The sequence below is a fragment of the Halichondria panicea genome, chromosome 11 (assembly GCF_963675165.1).
Source record: "Halichondria panicea chromosome 11, odHalPani1.1, whole genome shotgun sequence".
Lineage (NCBI taxonomy): Eukaryota > Metazoa > Porifera > Demospongiae > Suberitida > Halichondriidae > Halichondria > Halichondria panicea.
The window spans coordinates 837,501-862,979 of NC_087387.1; the positions used below are offsets into that span (position 1 = coordinate 837,501).

Sequence of the window (25,479 nt, forward strand, 5' to 3'; positions counted from 1 at the left end):
CCCTCCCACTTAACGAACCACCCCCCTTAGAACTAGACGAGAGTTGCGATACTGAGACCACAGGTAGCTATAGTGTGAACGATGTAGGGAGTGACACTAACATTGATATGGACACACCCCCGCCACGCCCCCCTCTCCCGACCTCTCCAACGAGCAGGTACACTTCACTTGTCTTATATACTGAAAGAAAATTGTTTGCATGTGTTACTAAAGACAGCTACCTCCGATATTATAGAAGTACATTGCATGTGTTAGACTCCCCAATTGCAAAGCGTCTGTTCACCTAGCTATAAACTGTTATTATATTCAAATCTACTTTTTTTTCTGCTGTACAGTATTGCTCCTGAACCTACATCACAGCCACCTAACGGCTTCGCTGACGTGCCCCCTCCTCAACCGACACAATCTAACCCCCTGACTGTCAGCGACCACGCCTCTGCTTCAGCCGAGGAACCCGGACACAAGAGCACGCCTCTAGCCGAGTGGGGTGTGGAAGAAGTGGGGAAGTGGCTGAGAGAGATCGGACTGGCTGAATATTCCGAATCATTTGAAGAGAATGAGATAGTTGGTGAACACTTGTTGGACCTAAGTAAGGACGAGCTGAAAGAATTAGGGATTAAGAAAATTGGACATCAGAAGAAATTTCAGGCAAAACTCTCTTCACTGTCGTAAGTAGTTTTCACGAACAATTTTCTTGTGTATAAGTACTGACTGGATTTGTGTATACATGCACACCACCATTGTCCATGCAACTTTTGTGTCACTTTTTTGATTTTTTGACGTATATATTTCGTTTCCAAAACATTTTACGTAAGAATTAAATTTTGGTTTTACATTGTTCAATAATAACAGTAGTAATTATATAATTTAAGGTCTCGTATATATACAACATTTAAACAGACTCCAGTACATGTAACAATGAGTTCAACGTATGTAATAGCTAAGCTATAATTATAACTCATTAAAGTAAAAAAAAAAAATGTTATTGCCTAACATTAAAATAATTATGCAGCGCTCAAAAATAAATGACTGTTAATTACAAATTAAGCTCTATTAAATTGGTCGTAGTTGTATTTTTTGCTTCTCTTACGCATGATCACCATGGCAATAATTAGCAGGACAATCACAATCACCAACGCAGCCACCACCAGTCCAAACGCTGTTCCTGTTGGTGTGTGTGTGGGTGTGGAGTGTGGGGGTGTCATTAGTGCTTGTTGTGCCTCTGTGTCTATGAACGTACACTCATGCAGTGTGCAACAGTGCGTGCTGTGGTATATATATATATATATAGCATACTAAAATCAATAACTATTTGCTATTAGCAAGAGATATAGCACATAAAATAGCAAGTTAATTTCGCTATTAACAAGAGACATGAAATAGCAACAACAACAACACATTGTCATAACATTATACCTTAATGGGGGTGACTTACCGAGACTACCACTAGATTGTGAGGGGGAGGACACACTGCACTCCTGTTCAATATCACTGGGTATGAGCGGTGTCACGAACCTAGCCGGGGTACAAGGATAAAAAGATAAGATAAGACACAACACTGTATATGTTGCAACGACTATATAATTATGATGATCATCATTCTATATACTGACTATAACGTGCCTTGTAATAGCTGGAAGTTATTACTACCTACACACACACACACACACACACACACACTCACACACCCACACACTCACACACACACACAAGCCACCCACCCACACACACAAGCCACCCACACACACACTCCCACACACACATACACACTCACACACCCACACACACTACAAACTCAGCCGCTATAATTGACGTACGTTTTAAACTCTTCCAAAGTACAGTAGTGTCTGTCAGCACAATGACTTGATTCCGGTAATTCCAGAAGAGTAAAATTTACCCCATCCGGACCCAACCTCAGCGAGAGCTGGATTTGGTACAGCCTGTAAAGAGATTAACTTTGAACCTAAGCAGCTAGACGAACTCACTCTATGCTGGGGTCAAAGTACAGCTCCACTACAAAGGCTGTTGCGTACGGTGGCTGTTTCCCGTTGAATACTCCCAGAGCGGACAGCATACACGTAACAGTGGTGTCGTGCTGTAATTAATTTCTAATATCAGAACACACACATCAAATACTAAGCAAAACAAGTGAAAGTGAAACTAATTAATATTAATAATTAATTATACAAAGTACATACTTATAGTTATTTGCAATATGCTTCTAATTCTACTCAATAAACTTACAGCAGAGTAGAGAAAGAGCTTTGAGGTTGTATCACTTTTATTGGCTACGCTCTGCATGTCTCCAAGCAGCTTGCCCAACCAAACACCTGAGGGCATGTCACCGTTACCATAGTGACTGTGTGCACACACACACACAATAATCTCTTACCAGCAGTAAGTCTGTTCTTTTGTCTAGAGCTGAAGAACAACCCCAGAGTGTAGTCATTAAGCGTTGCTAGCTTAGCCATAATCTCAGCAGTAGCCCACGAGGGAGATTGCTTACCCTCCGTGACATTCTGAGCATAGAGAAAGATGTAGATACATGTATAGGGAAAATAGAACAAAAATGCTTGTGTATTCTTCAACGTGTCTAGATCAGATGCCAGATGCTTATTCCCCAAGCGTAAATCCTACGGCTAGATACTTTCGATATACAAAGATCTGTAGCTTTTCTGGGAGCTCTATAATTTATTGCTTTACTGTATATATCATAGTTGTGTGTTACATAGATCGCCACACTATGGTAACCAAGACTTACCTCAACAAACACAGAATCTTTTATACTCCAAACGTTGGAAAGATCGATAGCCGGAAGTCCAGTGTATCCTTGCAGCTCAGCAAAGAAAGCCTATACACAATAAACTATCACGATAGAGCCTGAGGGGCAATGTTATAACTTGAACAAAGTACCTTATTGTCAGCTTCCATTTTCTGATACTCGGCAGTTGTTTTGTCAGCTTCTCGTAGCTTACTGTACGCAGGGCAATCGTCATAGCCACGGAGCATCTGCACAAATGAAATAGAATAATGAAAAGGCCTCACTGAGCGATGCTATATGACATAGTTACTCTAAACCCATTAAAGTTTCATCATAAGTTGTGTAGTCTTGGATTATGCCCACTGATGCATACACCGTATAGCGGGTATTTCCGAGGATATAAATGTTTGTGGTTTTCGTAAGCATGTACTGCGAACATGTATACGCACACATTTATTATCACATGCTGCAAAAAGGCTGCTATTCCGCGAAAGTTTATTCCCTCGAAATATACTCGCTATACGGTAGTATAATACTAAAACAGCAATACATTATTAATGGTGAGCTCACATGATCATTCTCCTTAGACACAGTATGTATTGGGATTGGTTGCCACGCTATTGAGTCATTAAACCTCTGAAAAAAAAAGTGTCACATTTTCTGGAGATACAGTCGATTTTAAAATTACTTACTTGACTGTTATCTGGTGGATAGAGAGCGGAAAGCAACGCACCCCCACTCATTAAGGTACGGTCCACATCTGTACTCCTCACGTTCACCTGCATGATGGGGGGAGTTCATGGGTATGGGATAAGGGGGTGAAATGTGGGATAACATAGGTGGATGGTTGCGGTTACCTGCACACGTGTGTAGTTTGGATGCAGGAAGTTTGGGTACGTGTCAGTCACATATCTGGCTCTAAGCAAACTGCCCAGCTGCTCCTCCTGTTGCATGCCTGCCTGTGTGTGTAGTGTGTGTAGTGTGTGGCGTGGGAAGTGTGCAGGCTCACTATTGAGAGTTGGCCGAAGCCTTGGGGCCAGTCAGATTCATGATATTGGTCTTTGGGGTATGTCACTATTGGTGACCGATCTCCATGACGAAATACCTAAAATGCACACAAAACAGCGTATTATAATGTACACAATCATACAAAAGGTCTTGCAATTTGACCCACAAGGTGATTTATAATTATACAGCACTTATAATAGATATATACAGCATACCACAGAGGACAGTAGCAGCTGTGGCTCTGCTTGGAGACCTATGAAGCAGCAGTTTAGAAGAACTATCACTAGAACTTGAGCAGCAATCATCTTCTCTCTCTGGCCGGCTAGCAGTAGTAGCTCTAGCTCTCTCTGCTCTAGCTAGCTTCCAGCATAGATTTTATTGTGCTTCCAGTTATGCTTCCAGTGTTGTGATTGCCACGCCCCCTAATTCACTTAGGGGGGGCGTGGGTGGCTAGCTCCTGCATCAGGACAATCACAATCACCGGACCCTTCTTTGATCTGTCCATGATCCACACGTACACATAATTATATAGATACTATAAATTACATCCCACACTCTTCCTACTCTCTCCATACAACCAGGACAGGTGTGATACACGTACTGAGCTTATAAAGTAGGGCTTTTGTAATTTATAGTATCTATGGTCCACATGTGTTTAGCTAGCTTCCCGAGTAGTTTCTCATCCTAATACTGACGTAACCTAATGGCACTGCTGCTAAGCAAGCCTTGTTTTGTCTACTTAGCCAGTGAATAGACACCTGAAATCTTAAGACGTTCTTATGGTGGCCGATAGGAGTCGCCCACCCCGCTTGCCGCCCTCTTATGCCACTACTAAATATGCGTTCTCTTTTTATAAAACCCTAGCTCATAGACATTCCTTTTTTGTTAGCGTAATCCCTATTTAGAACTCTCCGCCTAAATGTTATCAGTAGCTCTAGTCCATGTCCTGTATACTTCCTTTTGCATTGAACATTCATAAATAAATAGAACATGAAAGAGGCATATCGCATGCAGAGGAGGGATGATGCCGATCGATACATGGGACGAGAAACTGAATAATAATTGAGGAGTTTGTGTGGCGTTAAATGTGTCGTAGTGATACTGTTTGCTTCTCAATCCACCATGGCAAATTAGCAGGACAATCACAATCACCAATGCAGCCACCACCAGTCGTAAAAGTTATTCCTGTAATAAATAGCATGCTAAATTTGCTATTAGCAAAATACATGAAATATATAAGCAATAATGGTAATTATATGCTAAAAGCCAATACTGCACCTTAATGGTGTAGAGGTGACTTACCGAGACTACCACTAGATTGTGAGGGGGAGGACACACTGCACTCCTGTTCAATATCACTAGGTATGAGCGGTGTCACGAACCTGTATGGGTACAAGGGATAAAGATAAGACATACACATGCACACATGTTGCAACGACTATATACATATCCTTGAGGCTTCTACATGCATGTATTACAACTGACTGACATGTACACACACTCAAGGAAGGAAATGCAGATGTTCTAAACATACACACACACACACATACACACACACGCACACGCACACGCACACACACACACACACACACACACACACACACACACACACACACACACACACACACACTCAGCTGCTATATGATTGACGTACGTTTTAAACTCTTCCATAGTACAGTAGTATCTGTTTGCACAATGGGATGATTCCGGAACTTCCAGAATATTAAAAGTTACCCCATCCGGACCCAACCTCAGTGAGAACTGGATATAGTGCAGTCTGTAAGGTAATTAATCTCTAAACCTTGAACCCAAACAGACAAACACACCCTGAGTTGGGATTAAAGTACAGCTCCACTAGAAAGGCCGTCGCGTACGGTGGCTGTTTCCCGTCGAATAGCCCCAGGGCAGACATCATACACGCAACAGTGGTGTCGTGCTGTGACAACACTCATGCATGCATACGTAGTAGGGCAATGACTACAGAATATTGTACAGTGGAACCTCATAACGACCACCACCTGATCGAGAACGAACTCAGGATTGAAAGTACGTAATTGCTTCACTCTCTTTTGGTTCCCAATCTCCTCCCATTACATCGACTTTCTGTTTATTTTGGGTGCACCAAGCATGGGCCGCGTGATCGAAACAATGTCGTTTCCAATCCCCTCTACTATCATAGACAGTACAATGCCTTATGAAGTACTAGTGAAAGTGAAACAATTAATACACAAAGTAGGTACTTATACTAGTTCACTTACAGCAGAGTAGAGAAAGAGCTTTGAGGTTGTATCACTCTTATTGGCTACGCTCTGCATGTCTCCAAGCAGCTTGCCCAACCAAACACCTGAGGGCATGTCATCATCACAACCACAGTCAGGTACACACACACAATACTCTCTTACCGGCAGTTAGTCTGTTCTTCTCTTTAGAGTTGAAGAACAATCCCATAATGTAGTCAGTAAGTTCTGCTAGCTTAGTCATAATCTCAGTGGTGGCCCACGAGGGAGATTGCTTACCCTCTGTGACATTCTAGAGATATAGGGAAAACAATGGCTAGATACTGTATGGGAGCTCCATATTACATAGCATAGCAGTATATTATACATAGATCGGCAATATAAATTATTGCTTTTGGGTACAAAAATTCACACATAACCAAGAAAACAAGGGCTAAACCTTACCTCAGCAAACACAGAATCTTTTATACTCCTAATGTTGGACATATTAACAGCCTCTAGTCCAGTGTGTCCTTGCAGCGTAACAAAGAAACCCTGCACAACGTACACAATTCATCACTAGAGCCTGAGGGGCAATGTTGTTGTTGATTAAAGTATACCTCGTTTTCAGCTACAATTCGCTGATACTCAACAGTTGTTTTGTCAGCATCCTTAAGCTTACTGTATGCAGGACAATTACGATGGCCACGAAGCATCTGCATAAATTAATAATGAAAGTGCCTCACTGAATTGTGAGCTCACATGATCATTCTCCTTAGCCATGGTGTGTATTGGGATTGGTTGCCATGCTATTGAGTCATTGAACCTCTGAAAAAAATAATGTCACATTTTCCGGAGATACTATATAGTTAAAATTACTTACTTGACTGTTATCTGGTGGATAGAGAGCTGAAAGCATCGCTGACGCACTCATTAAGGTACGGTCCATATCTGTACTCCTCACGTTCACCTGCATGATGGGGTGAGTTCAAGGGTATGGGATAAGAGGGTGAAATGTGGGATAACATAGGTGGATGGTTGCGGTTACCTGCACACGCGTGTAGTTTGGATGCAGGAAGTTTGGGTACGTGTCAGTCACATATCTGGCTCTAAGCAAACCGCCCAGCTGCTCCTCCTGTTGCATGCCTGCCTGTGTGTGTAGTGTGTGTGGTGTGGAGTGTGTGTGTGTAGCGTGGGAAGTGTGCAGGCTCACTATTGAGAGTTGGCCGAAGCCTTGGGGCCAGTCAGATTCATGATATTGGTCTTTGGGGTATGTCACTATTGGTGACCGATCTCCATGACGAAACACCTAAAATGCACACAAAACAGCATAATTATCATAATGTACACAATCATACAAAAGGTCTTGCAATTTGACCCACAAGGTGATTTATATTTACCGTATTCACCCGAATTACCGGGACACTCTATTCTAAGGGACACTTCGGACTTACGTAATTTTTTTCATTCTATATTAAGGAACAACAGGAAATGTAAATATTTTTAGACGTCCCGATCTAATTAGGACGAAAAAGAGCACGTTAGCTCGATAGAGACTCAAAACTCTTAGAAACTCTCTGGATTCTACTCTCTGGCACCGTAATATGTCACTGACGGTTGAAGACACCTTTGTAGACATGGAACCCGCGTACACAGCTTCTAAACTGCACAAAAGACATTTTAGCTGCATAGCTAGCCTCGGCCTGGAATCGAGGCCGTGTACATACCTTAAATGGGGAAATATTCGTTCTAATTACTACGGGACACCCTAATATAAGGGACACTTCGACTTTAACGTAATTTTTCTTGCTCTATTCCAAAGGACACTGCAAGCCGTAATTATTTTTTTGTGTCCCGGTAATTCGGGTGAATACGGGTATACAGCACTTATAATAGATCTATAATTTATATACAGCATACCACAGAGGACAGTAGCAGCTGTGGCTCTGCTTGGAGACCTATGAAGCAGCAGTTTAGAAGAACTATCACTAGAATTTGAGCAGCAATCATCTTCTCTCTCTCTTCCATAGGCGCTAGGCGCTAGGCTAGGCTAGCGCAGAGCAATCGAGCCACGCCCAACGTTTTTTTTTAGGCATGATAAGAGAGGAAAAAGCCACGCCCAACCAACTGCGCAACTACGTCTAATGGTACTGTTGCTGAGCAAGCATGTTTTGTCTATTTAGGCAGCGAATGGCACCTGAAATCGAGACGTTCTCTAGCTAGTTCATGAGAAACGGAAAAAAAACAACGACACATCACCCGGACACCCCTTGAATTGAGCAAATATCAACACAATGTTGGCCATGTTTGAGAGACACCCAGTTGCACACAGCTTAAGAAACAATGATGTCGATCTACCAGAACGACAAGTACCTATAGCTATACCACCAGGCAACATCAAAAATATCCGAAGCATCCCTCGATCGTACTTGATCATTCACCTCCGCCAACACGGACATCGTGCAGTAGCCGATCGTCTAGTCAACGAAAGAGGCCTGAACTTGAAGATACACAACTCCATGCAGAGGATACACGAACGATTAGAAAACGACATTTCTGATCAATTCACAGATCTGGGAACTTTATTTCGCTCGACAAATAATCAAGATTTAAAAGTGGAGTTCGACTCGGTAGCGGAGAACATATTCAGTGATGCGGTGAACTGGGGATGTGTGCTAACGTTTCTACGATTCTCGTCACAATTTGCTGTGAGGTGTATATTAAACGCCGATGTCCATATAAGTGCCGCAGATGTACTGGATTGGACGGAGGCTGAAGTGGTTGCTAGGTTTCCACAGCTGGTCGAGGCTAACCCTGAGATTGCTCGATTACTCGACACTGAGACAGATTGGCACGTGGACATGTCTGCAGTGGCCCTCACTACTGGTCTTGCTGTAACCTTGGTGACTGCTGGATTGTTCGCCTTGAAGCGAATTTTATAACACTGCAAATTTTTATTGTGAAATGATTTTATATACAGAACACTTTTTGGCATTAATTTAATAGAATGGAATAGAATTGTGACTAGTTTTTAGCTTTTAAATTGTAGAAATTATGTGAAATAAATAATCACCAGGAGTACTCCTGTTATCACATATCAAATCTGAATGCATGGCAGCAATCTGAAGGACCTACATGTAGCTGTTGTATAAAACACTGTCCTAGCTCACTGTACGTACAAAATTATTATAGCCAATCCACTGATGATGCATGGCCGTAAGTATATAATATTATTCATTCATGCCAGCTCAGGTGCCTCTAATTAATATAGTTCATTCATACGGGAACCCCAAGTGGCTTAAATATCACCACCTGGCAAAATATTATTGTTTGGACGGTTTGTTTAATGGTGTTATGAATTCATTCATGATTTGCACAATAACAACAAACAGAGAGACTTCATTTGAGATTCAAAATGTCCGGATGCTCTCTCCAAAACTCGTCACTAATAATATCACAATGAAGTGTTCTAATTGTTTTCTTAGTCTTCTTACTGCCACTGGCACCTGCACCACCATCCTGCACACTTCTTGTTGTAATGTCTGCCTTGGGAGAGCTAACAATCTCTTGTTCTGGTTTGTTGGTTAATGGGTCTTTGGAGGGAACAGGGGTCCATAGGAGAACTGTGCCTTTTCTAAACATCTCTGAAGTGTGGTTGTAGTTTATACCAAATTGAGAGAAGAGAAGCTCATTCTTGTCAGCTGAGACAGATCCCTGTGTGTGTGTGTGTGAGGTGTGTGTGTGTGTGTGTGTGGTGTGTGTGTGTGTGTGTGTGTGTGTGAGGGGGGGGGGGTTGAGTGATAATTATATTATATCTTCTATTATCATGTGAAGGTACTATGTGTGTCATGTGTTCACTACAGACCTCTCAAACAGCTGTATACAGAATGCATAACATGCATACTAATTTGAATGGATACATGAACCCACTCTTGGCAGAGGGTTATAATTATACCAAATTTGGTTGTGTCTCTATGACCAGACTAGGAATCCCCCTGGGTAACTAACCCTAACCCTAAAAATTCCCTGGGACTGCACAAATCATACCACAAATACACCCCCAAATTAAAATGAGGTCACAGAAATAATTATAATTATATTAACACAATCAGCACAAGTTTGTACCCATATATATAAAAAAAAATAGCATACGCTTCATTAAAGATTCATAATTATGTCCAGACTGTATAGATAATGAATAAGTTCAGTTACAGCCATGAAGAACCCCTGTACATAATTATATTGAGTTTCGAATGCGACGTTCTTTCAATTGTAATTCGCATGGAAAGAAACGCAAAGAGTGAGCATGTGTATGCAATGTTCCCCACATTTTGCATGCAATTTGCAATAGTTAGAAACGCAATCAGGCTTGTACAGTGTCATTCGCAATCCATCTAACTTCGCATTCAAAACCCGATATGATATACGTATAATTATCGACTCCACCCACTCACAGATAGTTTAGCCTGTGCCTCAGTTGTGGAGAGACCGGAATGAACTAGTGCCCAGAAGCAAGTGTTGTACAGATTGTTGATGTGACAGTCGGCTTGTCTCCAGGAGAGGTAGTCCCTGAGGTTGGAGGGGGTTGGGTAGAGGACCACTCGGCCATCGAATGTGGGCGGATAGAGAAGGGGCGTGTCCGGGAAATAGGAGGGCCAGTGGAACACGTAGGAGGCAGCAAAAAACGAGGAGATGGTGGTCATAATCTTGCTGCAGAAAAGGGACAAGCACAATAACAACTTTGTACAAGCGTAAACAGTACTTCAATGGTTTGGGGACTCTTTCAGCTGCATAACTTGAATTCCGTGGATCCAATTTGAACGATTTTATGATTTTCTGAAACCTTACAAAGAGACCTTTCAAATGGTACCATCAAAGTTCATATTAAGAGATAAAAATATTTGCCAATTTGGCCAGACCATGGATTATAGCCCATGGTCCAAAGCCGAAAAATGACAAATAGCGGCCCGAACGAAATGTTGGATTGAAACACATCATTTGAAAGGTATTTTTATAAGCTTTCAGAAAATCATAAATATTTTGACATTGGATCAGAGGTACTAAAGTTATGGCTGTTGAAAGATTTCAACTACAACTCTATAATTATATACGTTGTCAATATTATAATTATACAAAGGCCTACAAATGCTGTATCAAATCAGCCACCCACACTGCCCTGCCCACCTTGCTCTGCGGCTGAAGAGGGTGGTCTCTCTCTTGAGTACGAAGCTGAACTCATCGCTCTGCCCATAAGAGAGGACAAGATCAGAGAACTCCCTCATAACAACCTCTGCACACTTGTTCATTAGACCTAGCCCACGCTCGTCACTGGGTTTAGTCATCTTGTGCTCGCACGTGAACCTGAATAAGAGGAGGGGGTATTAGAATAGTGTCTAGCAGTAACCATATTTATACGTATCAATTATGGAATAGTAACAACGTTACCACTCTTACGAGATACGAAATGGATGGCATAATTATGGTGACAAGAATCCGAGCATGCATACCAATACACACAATAATACGACAGACGTCCCCGGCCGACTTCCTCACTTGGTGAAGCTGCGTCCATCCAGTCGCACCACCAGCCACGTATTGGGGAGACAGGTGTCGACAACTTCAAATCTCTTCACATATTCATACTTTGACTTTGCCATGACAGAACTTTGGTGTAATAGCCTTAGCCAGCAAATGGCCTGTGAGAACATGGGACAGGAAAGTAGGGAAAGGTCGTCTATAGAAAGAAGCTGTTGAAGCATTGTAGCTTGTTATGAAGACAATGTTTCCCATATTCAATAAGTGGGCGTTAGGTATGTGTAAATGGGCGTATCATGTACAAGGGTCATGCTACGTGACGTACATGTATCTGCTTCTTTTGTTGATATACTGGCTGGAAAGACTTCTCATTGCATTGCTGTAGGTACGTACTAGGTAAGGCTTTACAACTAGCTGCAGAGCTCTAGCTTAGCAGAAAATTGTATATAGATCTAGCTATACAATTACAAATGCAGTAGAGTAAGTAACCTATCTTCGCCAGACACCTATAATCGGCGGCTATTGCACGAAGCACAAGACAATTTTGCACAAAACTAACTACATGGATCTACAGATGGGTAAGAAAGTAACAGCTCCCCAAAATTTGGAAAGAATAACTTGCTTGCGGACGTATGGCAAGCCATCAGTAACATTATTACATGACGACCTGAACTACTGACATGACGTCATAAGAAACTTCACGATGCCATAATATGGCAAGCCATCAGTAACATTATTACATGACGACCTGAACTACTGACATGACGTCATAAGAAACTTCACGACGTCGTATATAACACAAGACGGCTTGGACAAAATAATGTTGGTGCATACATGTTATACCTTATTACGTAATATTTACTACAATTCAAACCATAATTTGCTGCTGTTAAGTTGTACTTTTGGACTCTAGTATTAGCCTCACTATTGTTTAACATTTCCTCTCTTTGTTCATGTGAGCCCCACCCAGGGCCTCCATCACTGTACTTTGTGCTCCTGCAGCCATTTTGTACTCACTTTGCTCTCTATCTAAGAATTGTTGGCACAGCAATAGTGAAGTCAATTTGCATGAATGCTTGCTATAGTTTAGCTACAGTATTTCAATTGCATATAGCGGAATAGAACCTGTTTCTATTTAGATCTAGCCTGTCTAGTGTCACTTATCTAACTATTTGTCTATACCGAGAAAGGGCTCAAACATTTATTGGTCCTTCGAACCGGATCCTCAACGGATCGCATTGCAAACAAGTTCTTTCTCGTCCTCGCAATCGTTGCTACAGTCTGCACAACGGTGCACGATTCACTTGTCTCTCGGCACAAAGGTGCACAATTGTTTGTTTATCGCTCGCACAAAGGTGCATTCGCTTGTCTATCGCTCGCACAAGGGTGCATTCGCTTGCACACACGGGTGCATTGCACAAGGGTGCTCCATTGTAAATCGTTAACTTCTGTCGCACAAGGGTGCAAAACGTTGTTTTCGCTCAGCCCAAGGTGTGCTGCATTGTTTTTGTTTGGTTTTCATTCTGCACATAGGTGCAACTCGACGGAGCAACACTGAACTCATACTTTGATCAATAATTTATCTCAAACTCAATTCACAGCAGTGTTATGGCTGACTTAGCGACTCTCAAGAGACGAAGAGGTACTGTAAAGGCTAGCCTTACTAGGCTCACCACGAAACTAGCTGAACTGGAAGACTCGGATCGGGACGCATCCTTCTCAACCTATGCCCAACAGTACGTTAAGAAGCTTGAAACACTTGATGCTAGCTTCAAAACTCATCACCTCGCTATTATGGACATTGAAAAGGAAGAGCAACTTGGCGCAGAGCAAGAAGCTCTTGATCAACACGACGAAGATATCATGACCCTATCTGTGAGATTGCAAGTGTTATTGTCCTCTACTGCTACTTTGACTGTGACACCTCCTGAGACTCGCTACCTCCCAGACCGTGCCGTTCTTGAGCGTCGCTCAACACAACTGCAAGCAAGGCTCCTAGCCATCAGTGAAGACGTCTCTAGACTCTCGGGTGATCCCAGCGAACTCCATCTAGTTTTTCTTCATCAAGAACAACTATCCGACCTCAAGAAGGAACTGTCAGACCTCAGAAACGAAGTACTGGTAATCACCACAGACACCTCAGATGTACTCTGGGTGGATACACAACGACAAGACAGAAGTATATTTGATGCATCTGTGAAAGTTAAGAAGCTGCTACACAGCCCACCCTCTGATCCAACTGAAACTCTCACACCAGAACCTCGTGGTGTCAAGCTACCTAAGATTGATGTACCCACATTCGACGGCGATATGTTACACTGGAAAACATTTTGGGAACAATTTGACATAGCGATCGACGGCCGTTCAGACATTTCCAACACGGAAAAACTGGTGTACTTACGTCACTCCCTCAAAGATTGTACAGCTAAATCTGTAATAGAAGGATTGTCTCACACTGGTGATCAGTATGCTGAAGCTACTGCCTCCCTGAAGTCTCGCTATGACCGTCCTCGCATCATCCACCAAGCCCATGTCAGAAAAATCTATGAAGTGGCTAATCTGAAGGAAGGCTCAGGAAAGGAACTAAGACAGCTGCATGACACTGTACAGCAGCATTTACGAGCTTTGAAAGCGATGGGTCATGAACCCTCTGGTCCCTTTATCACCTCACTACTTGAGCTGAAGCTGGACAAAGAGACCATGTTCGAATGGCAAAGGGCCAGTCAAGATTCCTCTGACATACCCCACTACAGCAAGATCCTCAATTTCCTCGACCTGCGTGCTCAAGCCTCAGAAACATGCTCAACTGATGCCAAAAAACATCCTCGTTTTGACCAGAAGAAGTTCAACGCAAGGACAGTAACCTCCCATACTTCGAGTGCTACAGACGCAACTCCGAAATGTCCCCACTGCAAAACCCAAAGGCATCCTGTATATGTCTGTCCTCAATTCAAGTCGCTTCCTCACGACAAGATGCTGGCTGTGGTCCACACAAACAGTCTGTGTCTCAACTGTCTTCGACCAGGTCACATTGTAAGAAATTGTGTCAGCAACAACCGTTGTAGAAAGTGCCAGAAATCTCACCACACTCTACTTCACAACGAAGCGAAGACTCCACCTGATGGGGAAACTTCTGCATTCGCCGTAGCTCCTATGGTTTCAAGCAATGCCCAGCCTGGCTCCTCAGGGAAAGCCCTTCTGATGACTTGCCAAGTACTACTTCACTCCCCCGATGGCTCGCAAGTCCGTGCCCGTGGTCTGATTGACTCTGGCTCCTCAACTTCATTTATCTCTGAGCGCTTGGCACAATCTCTCTGTCTCCCTCGATCGACTCAGAATATCAGAATCTCAGGGATCGCTGGCATATCCCATGGCTCTCCCTTACACTCAATTGCAAGTTTCAAAATCTCTCCTGTCCTCTCACCTAAAGAGCAGCTACAAGTCTCAGCAATCGTTGTGCCACGTGTAACTTGCGATTTACCTATTCAACCTATCCATTTCGACTCAAAATGGAAGCACCTCTCTAACCTCCAACTCGCAGATCCTGACTTTGGACAACCCAACAAGATCGATATACTTTTGGGAGTAGATGTCTACGCCGATGTAGTACTACAAGGCCGGCGGAGTGGACCTGTTGGGACTCCTGTGGCATTCGAGACAAAGTTTGGGTGGGTTCTCGCTGGAAGAGTAAACAAGCTCACGATCCCATCTGAAATTACATCTCATCATGTGATAGCTATTTCAGGAGATGATATCCTACGCAAATTCTGGGAATTAGAAGAAGGTCCTAGGGATTGCTCCAACTTCTCTCCAGAAGAACGTTTTGTCGTTCAGCACTATGCGAACACTCACACCAAAACAAACACTGGTCGGTTTGTAGTTCCCTTGCCAAAGAATCCTCAAGCGAAGCCACTTGGCGAGTCCAGGTCTTCAGCCATCCGTAGATTTCTCTCATTGGAGCGTTCACTGCACGCAAGAAATCAGTTTCAAGAGTTTGCCTCAGTAATGCAGGAATATGTGGATATGAACCATGCTGAGCTGGTCCCAGAAACAAACTTAAAGAAACCTAGTGAGAAGGTATTTTACTTGCCCATGCATGCCGTTCGCAAGGAAGACAGTACTACTACCAAGCTCCGAGTTGTATTTGATGCTTCTGCGAAGTCAAGCACTGGCGTCTCACTCAACGACACTCTACTAGTTGGACCGACCGTCCATCCTCCTCTCATTGATGTGCTACTCCGTTTCCGGACTCACCGTGTTGCCTTGACCACGGATGTTAGTAAAATGTATCGGGCCATTGATCTAACCATGGATGACAGAGATATGCACAGATTTGTATGGAGAAACGATCCAAACGACCCCCTTTGTGACTACAGGATGACTCGAGTCACATTTGGTGTTTCAGCCTCCTCTTTTGCAGCCAACATGTCGGTAAAACAAAATGCCATTGACCACGCGACAAACTACCCACTGGCCGCAAATGCTGTAAACTACTCATTCTACGTCGACGATGGGTTGACTGGAGCAGACTCCGTCTCTGAAGCTATAGAGTTACAGCGGCAACTTCAAGACCTTTTTTCCCTGGGAGGGTTCCTCCTTCGGAAGTGGACTTCCAGTGAACCATGCGTCATCAAAGACTTGCCCGCTGAATTAAAAAATTCCAAATCGACACAGACTATGCCTTCATCTGAAGAATATACCAAAACTCTTGGAATCCAGTGGAACGCTCACAAAGATCACTTCAAGTTGGCTATTGCTAGTCCACCCCCACTTGAAAGCATAACCAAACGTGGACTACTCTCTGACGTCGCTAAGACATTTGATGTCCTAGGATGGTTCTCACCGTCGACTATCAAAGTCAAAATCCTAATGCAACTACTATGGGAGTGTAAGATTGACTGGGATGATCCTGTCCCTTCTGACATCCAAGATGCGTGGATCCAATGGAGAAAAGAATTACCACTCCTGTCTCAAAAACACGTTCCTCGTTGCTACTTTGACAAGAAATCTCAACCTCACTGTCTACAGCTACACGGTTTCTCAGATGCTTCGGAAGTCGCATATGCAGCGGTTGTATACCTACGCATTACGGACAAGTCTGAGAATGCTCAAATCTCTTTGGTAATGTCAAAGACAAAGGTTGCTCCAATCAAGCGGTTGACAATCCCTCGTCTGGAACTATGCGGAGCACAGTTGCTCGCCCAGCTGATACACCACGTCAGACAAGTGCTCGAAATTCCCCTTTCTCATGTTTTTGCTTGGACAGACAGCACTATTGTCCTCAACTGGCTAGATGGATCCCCCAAAAGATTCAAGACCTATGTAGGCAACCGTGTCTCGACCATAGTTGATCTCATTCCACCTGACAAGTGGAGACACGTAGCTGGAACAGAGAACCCTGCTGATTGCGCTTCAAGAGGTCTCTACCCCTCTGAGCTTCTGAATCACTCTTTATGGTGGGACGGTCCGATCTGGCTCAAGGAATCTTCTAGCAGTTGGCCTGAGAAGTTCCCTCTACCTTCAAACAAGAAAGAAATTGAAGAGAGTGAAGTGGCGCTATCTGCACTCACCCTAATTCCTACCCCAATCATACCCGTTGACAGATTCTCTGGATATAGCCACTTGAAACGCATTACTGCATGGATGATTCGTTTCGTAACAAATTTTCAAACAAAAAATCATGCTGAACGAAGCAAGGGAAATCTCTCAATTAGTGAACTGCAAGCAGCTGAGAATTACTGGGTCAAGCTCATTCAGACTACTCACTTTGGAGCTGATATTGTATCTCTTAAAAGAAAACATGCTCTCTCTGCCTCCAGTCCACTCTTGCCTCTACAACCATTCATTGATTCTTCAAACATCCTTCGCGTTGGCGGTAGGAGGCAGCTATCACAGACGTCCTACCAGTCTCAGCACCAAACCATACTGCATGGGAAGCATCTCCTTACTCATATGATTATACGCGATGAGCATCTACGCCTGTTACATGCTGGTCCAACACTTCTCGAAGCTTCTCTATCTCGGCGCTACCATATAGTTGGTGGACGAAAGTTGATTCGATCCATTGCTCGAAAATGTCTTACCTGCCGTAGATATACAGCAAGACCCAAGCCACAAATGCTTGGACAACTCCCTGTTGAGAGAATCACGCCAGGTTCAGTGTTTGACAACGTTGGTGTAGACTACGCTGGTCCAGTCTTAATCAAGTACGGCTACGTACGCAAACCGAAGTTAGTGAAGGCTTACATATGCGTGTTTGTCTCCCTCTCCGTGAAGGCAGTCCACCTGGAGTTGGTGACTGACCTAACATCTGAGGCATTCATTGCTTGTTTCAAACGCTTCATTGCTCGGCGTGGCCTCCCCTCACTTGTATGGAGCGACAATGGCACAAACTTTACCGGAGCTGCCAGAGAGATCAAGGAACTCTACCAATTCCTCCAGACCCAATCCACTCAAGACGAAGTCAATCACTACCTTTCTGACAAAGGAGTGACATGGAAATTCATCCCCCAACGTGCACCTCACTTCGGTGGAATCTGGGAAGCCGCCGTCAAATCAACAAAGACCCACTTAAGACGAGTTTTGGGTGAAGTGAAACTAACTTATGAAGAGCTGTCTACTCTGTTAGCCCAGATTGAGTCCTGTCTCAACAGCCGACCTCTTGCTTCCCTCGTGAATGACGATGATGGTATAGAAGCACTCACTCCTGGTCACTTCATTATCGGCAAACCTCTCACTGCTCTGCCAGAAACGACCCCCTCAAGCCGATCAATTTCTCTCCTAAAGCGTTGGCAACTTTGCAAATCATTGTTACGGCATTTTTGGAACCGATGGTCCTCAGAGTATGTTACTCAAATTGGACGATTTACGAAATGGCGTCACCCCACCAGAAACATAGAAACTGGCGATTTGGTTCTCATCCATGAGAATTCACCCATACCCACTAAATGGCCACTAGCCAGAGTCGTCAAAGTACACCCTGGAAAAGATAATTTGGTACGCGTAGCCACTGTTAGAACTGCTACCGGAACATATACTCGCCCTGTGACGAAGCTAGCATTGCTTCTACCGAACGATGAACAATGACTGATGCACACCATTTAATTTGTAAGACCACTTGGTCTTGGCCGGCGGTATGTTGGTGCATACATGTTATACCTTATTACGTAATATTTACTACAATTCAAACCATAATTTGCTGCTGTTAAGTTGTACTTTTGGACTCTAGTATTAGCCTCACTATTGTTTAACATTTCCTCTCTTTGTTCATGTGAGCCCCACCCAGGGCCTCCATCACTGTACTTTGTGCTCCTGCAGCCATTTTGTACTCACTTTGCTCTCTATCTAAGAATTGTTGGCACAGCAATAGTGAAGTCAATTTGCATGAATGCTTGCTATAGTTTAGCTACAGTATTTCAATTGCATATAGCGGAATAGAACCTGTTTCTATTTAGATCTAGCCTGTCTAGTGTCACTTATCTAACTATTTGTCTATACCGAGAAAGGGCTCAAACAAATAATAACGACGTCTTAAGAAAAAGACTTTGAATACAACTGACATGACTGACATGACGTCGTAAGAAGCTAATGTGTAATGACAGAGGAGGTTGGAAAGTATCACGTGCACACCTATAAGTAAAGTAATTGCTGGAATGCAAATGAACTTTGACCTCGATCCAAGATGTTTTAATGCGGCTTGGAATTGAGGCTACATGGATACAAGAGATGGTTGTTTCTTGTAGATCTTTCAAGCACATCATTCTTAGTTATAGAGTGAGCAGATAATTATATCAGTAGAATAATTATTGAGTACACCATGTGAGTTAACATTAGGAGAGTTCGTGAAGGTCTAGCAGGAGGAGGTGGTAGCTCCACAGTCACGGGGTGTTTGTGAAACTGCTTGTTTAAGTGTTTAATATCTTGCTTCGGGTGGTCAGAGTGGGGACGACTACGTTGGTCTCTTTTGCACCAATGCTGAAATCCGTAAGATATCACCTTCAATCAGATCAACCTCTTTTGTCGATGCACAATTATACAGCAATAAATAGGCCCGTGTCCAAAACATGAGGGTCACTTTTCACCATCCATAAATGCCTACAAAAGAGTGCATGTATCACAACCAGATTTATAGGCATATTTACCTCCTTTAATGTCAGTAAAGGAATATCCATCGTTGCGTCCTTGGGAGTACCCTCTGCCTTCGTCAGCTCTTCCATACTAGGCTGAACCTAAGAGTAGCATAGACACTTTCTACTTACAATGTTCTAATCACTATTTTAATGTTCTACACCAAATACAGTAACACTGTGGCTAGTACAGACAGTTTTACCTTCAACGCAATTTCCTGGCTTCGTTAATATGTGGTTGAACGGGGTTGGCTAGGCTATGGATATCAGTTTTTCTTACGACGTCGTCATTATTTTGTTCAAGCCGTCTTGTGTTATATACGACGTCGTGAAGTTTCTTATGACGTCATGTCAGTGGTTCAGGTCGTCATGTAATAATGTTACTGATGGCTTGCCATACGGACGGAATGGTGGTCATGAGAAATGAGCTGCCGAATGCATCGATAATCGTCAGTGAGACATTTATCTCCGTCTTTGCACGCTTACCAAGCACTGAAACTACCAACACTAAACAATACTTCTTGGCACAACTCTACACAGCCAAAAATCCACAGGGCGTGTCAGGTCCGTTACATGTCCGTTACAGGACGTTTACCACATCCTGATACGGGACCGTTGGGTAGACACTACTAAACAGGCCGTTCACATACAGCCTGTAAACAGCCCGTACAAACGGCCTGTATTCAGCCTGTATCATACTGTTCTCATGCACAATTTAATAAGCTAGTATATCATGCTTCAAAAGGTCACAATTCAAAGACAAAGAAGACAAGAACAAGATATATTAATTTCTGTTCAGCTACATTATATAATTATGTCTCTCATTATCATGTCCGTGTCTTCACATCCCACGGTGGCACTGCAGATAAAAACAACCAGTTGAACCGTACGTTAACGCCACATAAGTATACTAACTTACTGTATTTATATTCGTCTTGTTTTTGTGCAGATACACAAAGATAGACTCTGAGGAGAAGAGGCTGGGAATTGTACAAAAAATACACCACTGCTTACCGGCGTACTATGAAGTCAGCTTGAAGGGCCGTTCTTCATCTCCGAGATAGCTCGCCAGCTGTACATTAATAATACTTATTCACATAGATTAAACTAAGTTGCTTACCAGGCAATTGTTGCATTCTCTTTATCATTTGTCTAAAAACTTCAATCTATGAGGCATATAATGCATCACCAAACACATACAAAATAATGGCATTTACCTAACACATCCAGACTCCAACTCGGCATGCCAATAAAGAAATCTATTAAATAACATGTGTAACGAGTGCTAAAGATGAAAACAATAAACAAACCTTGAGTTTTGCAACATCTGAATAAGAGTTAGGAGATTAAAAGAAGAACACACCACTGTGAATAATCTTACCGGCGTACTATGAAGTCAGTCAACAGCTTACAGTGTGCTGTACACATTACAAGGGCTCTTTTTCATCTCGAAGATATCTCGCAACTGTACACCAATACGCTATTCACACAGATTACATAGTTGCTGAATTTTCTTACCAGGAAACTGTTGCTTTATTTTTAGTTCATTCTTCTGACAACATCTAGTGTCTACAGAAGCAATAACGTATCACAAAACACAATAGAACAGTGGCACTTACGTAATTAGTCCAGACTTCAACTCGGCAGCATTATCTAAAGTCAATTTGATCGCATGTTTAATATGTGAATGCTAGTGAAAGAGAATAACAAACCTGGGAGCATTCTTCAACACCTCTTTATCAAAAGTGAAAAAACTTCAGATGGGAGCCTACGATGAGGAGGATTATTTCAAAAAGGAAGCAAAACGAAACGTTTACCTTGTAAAATTGGCCGGTGTTCCAGCTTCAAAAGTCCATAACAACGTGCAAACCTGAATTTATAAACATACAGTAGAGGTGAAATTTACAGACCTTTGCTGCCAACTACACTAGAGGTCAAATTCACTACAGATTTGAAATAGCTGTGGAACTAGAGGAACACAAACTGCTATGAGAAAGTTCAATAAAAATAATATAACTGTTATAATAACATGCTGCTACAGCTTCACCTTTTTCTGTTCACAGGTAGACTAATAGTAATGGACTGTATAGTCCTCTTCAAGTTGTCTTTTTGGACCAGCAGCTCCTCTTGTGACAAGCAGCAGGATTTTTTCTTAGAGCTCTGTCTGTCTCATTCTCTTTTTGTAGTCAGGTGACGTCATCCTGCCCCAAGCTAGCGCATGCGCATAAGCTACAGGACGTGGGTGCTACGCCCTGATACAGGCCTGTATCCACGGGCTGTAAACAGGACGTGGGTGGGCTACATCCTGTATACAGGCCGTTCACGGGCCCGTAACGGCCCGTTTTCAACTAACGGCCTGAAACGGACCCGTGGATTTTTGGCTGTGTAACTAGTGAGCACTACTTGCAGGCCGGCAAAGCAGCGTTAGCTGCAGATCTAGCCCCACCCAGCTAGGCATGACGAAAATTTTATGCTGATTCAGCAATAATTGTGCACATTCAGCAATAATTGTGGCAAATTAAACTGGGATTAGCCTCGATTTCAGGCCGCCCTGAAGATATGTGCACAATTATTGCTGAATCAGCACTATTTTTTGCAAAATTTTTGTCATGCCTAGCTGGGTGGGGCTCGATCTGCAGCTAACGCCGCTTTGCCTGCAAGTAGTGCTCACTAGTTAGAGTTGTGCCAAGAAGCATTGTTTAGTGTTGGTAGTTTCAGTGCTTGGTATAGGGTAAGCGTGCAAAGACGGAGATAAATGTCTCACTGACGATTATCGATACATTCGGCAGCTCATTTCTCATGACCACCATTCCGTCCGTAAGCAAGTTATTCTTTCCAAATTTTGGGGAGCTGTTACTTTCTTACCCATCTGTAGATCCATGTAGTTAGTTTGTGCAAAATTTGTCTTGTGCTTCGTGCAATAGCCGCCGATTATAGGTGTCTGGCGAAGATAGGTTACTTACTCTACTTCAGATTAATAAATAATTATGTTCAAGCTTTTACATGTTTAAAATATATAATAGCCTAGACCTACATGTTTTTAATATACATAATTGCATTCCCCAGATCTGAAACGGAATATTTAACGATGGCCGAAGGACCTGATCCAGTTGTTGCTGATCTCGAGCAAGAAGTGACCTGTGGCATCTGTCATGACCGCTACCAAGAGCCAAAGCTGCTCCCTTGTTGTCACTACTACTGCAAGCAATGCATCTTCACACTCTCCAGTCGCTACCGACCCAACCAGCCGTTCCCCTGCCCCGACTGTCGTGAGCCCACTATATTGCCAGACAACAACCCAGACAGACTACCCACTGCGTTCTTCATCAACCGGATGAAAGCACTCCACTCGAGGATGGAGAAAGCCCACGGAAAGTTGGAGACCACCTGTGAAGTGTGCTCTGGGGGAAAGGCCACTGCATTCTGCCGACAATGTGTCCAGTTCATTTGCGAAAAATGTGTAGAATCTCATCAACGTATGAAAGCTGTGTTTGGTACACATATCGTCTCCACTCTGGACGAGCTCAAACAGGGCGGAGTGAAAGAACTAACATTTGAAAACCCACCACCCCCAAAATGCGAGGATCACGAGGAACCAAAAAAGATTTTCTGTTTTGATTGTGATAAGCTCATCTGTCGAGACTGTGTTGTGTTCGATCACCGTGACCACAAGTCAGAATTTGTTAAGAAAGCCGTCCCCGCAACTCGCAAAAAGCTGACAGAGCACCTCTCCCCACTCAAGAACCTACTGCCTGATCTGAGCACCGCTGTGAATCAAGTGAAAGGAACTAAACAGAAGATTCAGGCCCAGAAGGAACTGACAGAGAGACAAGTGAATGCCAAGTTCCAGGAGCTACACGATATTCTCGATCGATGCAAGGTTCGTGTTTTACAAGAATCTTCTGCTTTGGCTGATTCAAAGATGGAGAAGCTGACGGTTCAAGAGAAGGGTCTGGACCTGTCCCTGGGCACTGCTCGGAGTTTGATTGACTTTGTAGAGCGTACACTAGAGAATGCAAGTGATGAAGAACTGATTACGATGCAAGAGCAGGTGGTGAGTCGAATCGATGCCGAGGTGGTGAAGCGAGGGAAGGAAGCAGCCAATCCTGATCCAGTGGAGAAAGATGATTTTGGAGTCCAAGTGTTTGTTTGTGAGGATCTCAAGAAGTTGTGTGAGAACAATGTTTTTGTGTATGAAGGAAAGCCGATTGTGAAAGGAGACGGTATCAAAACAGCTAAAGTTGACAAATGTTCAAAACTGATATTTTATTGCGGTTCAAAAAGAGGCAAGCCACAAGTTCTACTGAAAACGCTATCAGATGACACATCTCAAGAATTGCAAGCAGTGCCTGTGAGGGGTGGAGTGTACAGTGTTGAGTACACCCCTAGGGTACGTGGTCGACACCACCTCCTGATCTCAGTGGACGACCAGCCCATCCCAGGAAGCCCCTCCTCTGTGCTCGTCAAAATACCCCCCACCAAGCTAGACAAACCAGTGAGGGTGATAAGAGGAATCAACGAACCTCTGTATATGGCATTCAACTCATCAGAAGAACTGATTGTAACTGACTATAGCGGTGATGTTTTGGTGTTTGACAAGAAAGGAGAACAAATTCGTAGCATCAGCGAATCAAAGCATGGGTTTGGCAGTATCTCTGGTGTGGCAGTAGACAAGGAGGACAACATCTATGTCAGTGATAGCATCAAACACTGTGTGTACAAGTTCAACAAAAGAGGAGATCTGTTGAAGACGTTTGGAACGAGAGGAAGTGGTCCAAAGGAACTCAACTACCCTCGAGGGATAGCAGTCGCTGGTGATCAAGTGTTTGTGTGCGATCAGAGTAATCACAGAGTCCAAGTGTTGACGACAGAGCTGGAGCCAGTCAAGCAGATTGGTTCAGAGGGAACTGGTAATGAGCATTTTAACGGACCAGAGGATGTTGCAGTGGACAATGAACAAATGGTGTATGTCACTGACTATAATAATCATCGTGTTCAAGTGCTCACTATGGATGGTCGGTTTATTCGCTCGATTGGAAAGAAAGGAAGTGGACAAGGAGATCTGTCTGGCCCTCGTGGTGTGTGTGTCACTGGTTTTGTTTATGTTGCTGATTATTATAACAATCGTGTGTCAGTGTTCACTAAAGACGGTCAGTTTGTCACATCATTTGGTAATGGTCATATCACTTTTCCTTTTGGAGTAACTGTGGACAGTGATGGTTTTGTGTATGTGCGCAGTAACGGATCTGTTGTTGTCTTTTAGTGTCTTTGGCTGTCTTGACTGTTTAAATTTTGTTACGTACATTATTTGTGTGTGTACAGTACCGATATCTGTCATTTTGTTATCTTGTACTATCATCTACGTATGTGTGCATACTTATATTGATTAACTTCACAATGAAAATTGATAATTATGATGCTTATAATAATTATTTACCATAATTATAGCACCAAAAAGTTAATTAGAATCTGGAAATGGTGCTTGTTTGGAGATGTAAAAGAATCCGGATCTAGAATTGTTCTTCAATTAGAGTGGTTCTTACGAATTTGGAATGATGAAACTATGCAGTGCCACAAAAAAATAATAACGTTTCGAAATGAAATAGAAAAAAATTTAATTCCACAGTGTATTTAGGCCAGGCAAAGAGTAGATATTTACTCATCAGCCCCCTCATGGCTTTTAGTCTTCCCCCCAAAACTTCATTTTAATTTTTGTTTAATTGTGTAATGAATTGCACTGTCAGCATAATATTGACCTCATGGCCTTACAAACCATGTGATGAGGAACTACTAATCTACTTTGCCTGGTCTTAGTACGGTATTAGGGTGGTTC

General features: G+C 43.0%; 5 protein-coding genes and 2 long non-coding RNA genes across 12 annotated transcripts in view; 3 read left to right on the top strand and 4 right to left on the bottom strand.

The window, feature by feature from the left end:
- The window catches only part of LOC135343507 (SH3 and multiple ankyrin repeat domains protein 3-like), an 8,918-nt gene extending 8,080 nt beyond the window's left edge, over nt 1-838 (top strand). Inside the window, exons 18-19 of the mRNA XM_064540466.1 lie at nt 1-157; nt 336-838. The exon at nt 1-157 is cut by the window's left edge and continues 1,531 nt beyond it. Coding sequence (XP_064396536.1) covers nt 1-157; nt 336-672 — 494 coding nt within the window. The 3' untranslated portion in view covers nt 673-838. The remainder of the gene's footprint in view (nt 158-335) is intronic.
- Nucleotides 839-846: 8 nt separating this feature from the next.
- On the bottom strand, nt 847-8,068 carry LOC135343510 (lysosomal acid phosphatase-like). Of its 3 annotated transcripts, none has more exons than XM_064540471.1 (13): nt 7,906-8,068; nt 7,199-7,294; nt 7,034-7,135; nt 6,869-6,955; nt 6,748-6,813; nt 6,606-6,701; nt 6,451-6,540; nt 6,172-6,298; nt 6,028-6,113; nt 1,986-2,095; nt 1,818-1,940; nt 1,436-1,515; nt 847-1,165 (listed from the first exon to the last, which is right to left on the bottom strand). In XM_064540471.1, the coding sequence occupies exons 1-13, from the start codon at nt 8,011-8,013 to the stop codon at nt 1,044-1,046; spliced, it is 1,293 nt and encodes a 430-aa protein (XP_064396541.1). In that variant the 5' UTR covers nt 8,014-8,068; the 3' UTR covers nt 847-1,043. The 3 variants fall into 3 exon arrangements, with proteins under 3 accessions (XP_064396541.1, XP_064396542.1, XP_064396543.1); XM_064540472.1 differs by lacking the exons at nt 6,028-6,113; nt 6,172-6,298; nt 6,451-6,540; ... (4 more) ...; nt 7,199-7,294; nt 7,906-8,068 and adding exons at nt 2,245-2,330; nt 2,393-2,519; nt 2,762-2,851; ... (4 more) ...; nt 3,771-3,866; nt 3,985-4,191; XM_064540473.1 differs by lacking the exons at nt 847-1,165; nt 1,436-1,515; nt 1,818-1,940; nt 1,986-2,095 and adding exons at nt 4,742-4,954; nt 5,072-5,151; nt 5,424-5,546; nt 5,596-5,705.
- Nucleotides 8,069-9,328: 1,260 nt separating this feature from the next.
- LOC135343515 (probable tRNA(His) guanylyltransferase) lies at nt 9,329-11,785 on the bottom strand. Its single transcript, XM_064540478.1, has 4 exons — nt 11,539-11,785; nt 11,170-11,346; nt 10,440-10,695; nt 9,329-9,699 (listed from the first exon to the last, which is right to left on the bottom strand). Exons 1-4 carry the CDS (start codon nt 11,742-11,744, stop codon nt 9,385-9,387), a joined length of 954 nt encoding a protein of 317 aa, XP_064396548.1. The 5' UTR covers nt 11,745-11,785; the 3' UTR covers nt 9,329-9,384.
- Nucleotides 11,786-11,854: 69 nt separating this feature from the next.
- On the top strand, nt 11,855-25,042 carry LOC135343508 (E3 ubiquitin-protein ligase TRIM71-like). Of its 2 annotated transcripts, none has more exons than XM_064540469.1 (2): nt 11,855-11,916; nt 22,713-25,042. In XM_064540469.1, exon 2 carries the CDS (start codon nt 22,735-22,737, stop codon nt 24,907-24,909), a length of 2,175 nt encoding a protein of 724 aa, XP_064396539.1. In that variant the 5' UTR covers nt 11,855-11,916; nt 22,713-22,734; the 3' UTR covers nt 24,910-25,042. The 2 variants fall into 2 exon arrangements, with proteins under 2 accessions (XP_064396539.1, XP_064396538.1); XM_064540468.1 differs by lacking the exon at nt 11,855-11,916 and adding an exon at nt 22,328-22,463.
- On the top strand, nt 11,878-19,036 carry LOC135343506 (uncharacterized). The gene has a single exon (XM_064540465.1). The coding sequence runs from the start codon at nt 13,129-13,131 to the stop codon at nt 18,604-18,606; it is 5,478 nt and encodes a 1,825-aa protein (XP_064396535.1). The 5' UTR covers nt 11,878-13,128; the 3' UTR covers nt 18,607-19,036.
- On the bottom strand, nt 19,041-20,030 carry LOC135343524 (uncharacterized). The gene is made up of 3 exons (XR_010397189.1): nt 19,850-20,030; nt 19,662-19,748; nt 19,041-19,614 (listed from the first exon to the last, which is right to left on the bottom strand). It is a non-coding gene; the product is annotated as an uncharacterized LOC135343524 (long non-coding RNA).
- LOC135343522 (uncharacterized) lies at nt 20,384-21,903 on the bottom strand. 3 transcript variants are annotated; one of them, XR_010397187.1, is made up of 12 exons: nt 21,694-21,901; nt 21,464-21,516; nt 21,359-21,414; nt 21,266-21,299; nt 21,165-21,215; nt 21,028-21,111; nt 20,957-20,973; nt 20,864-20,905; nt 20,767-20,812; nt 20,661-20,718; nt 20,566-20,612; nt 20,384-20,505 (listed from the first exon to the last, which is right to left on the bottom strand). It is a non-coding gene; the product is annotated as an uncharacterized LOC135343522 (long non-coding RNA). The 3 variants fall into 3 exon arrangements; XR_010397186.1 differs by having other exon boundaries at nt 20,957-21,111; XR_010397185.1 differs by having other exon boundaries at nt 20,864-21,111; nt 21,694-21,903.
- Nucleotides 25,043-25,479: the final 437 nt, after the last annotated feature.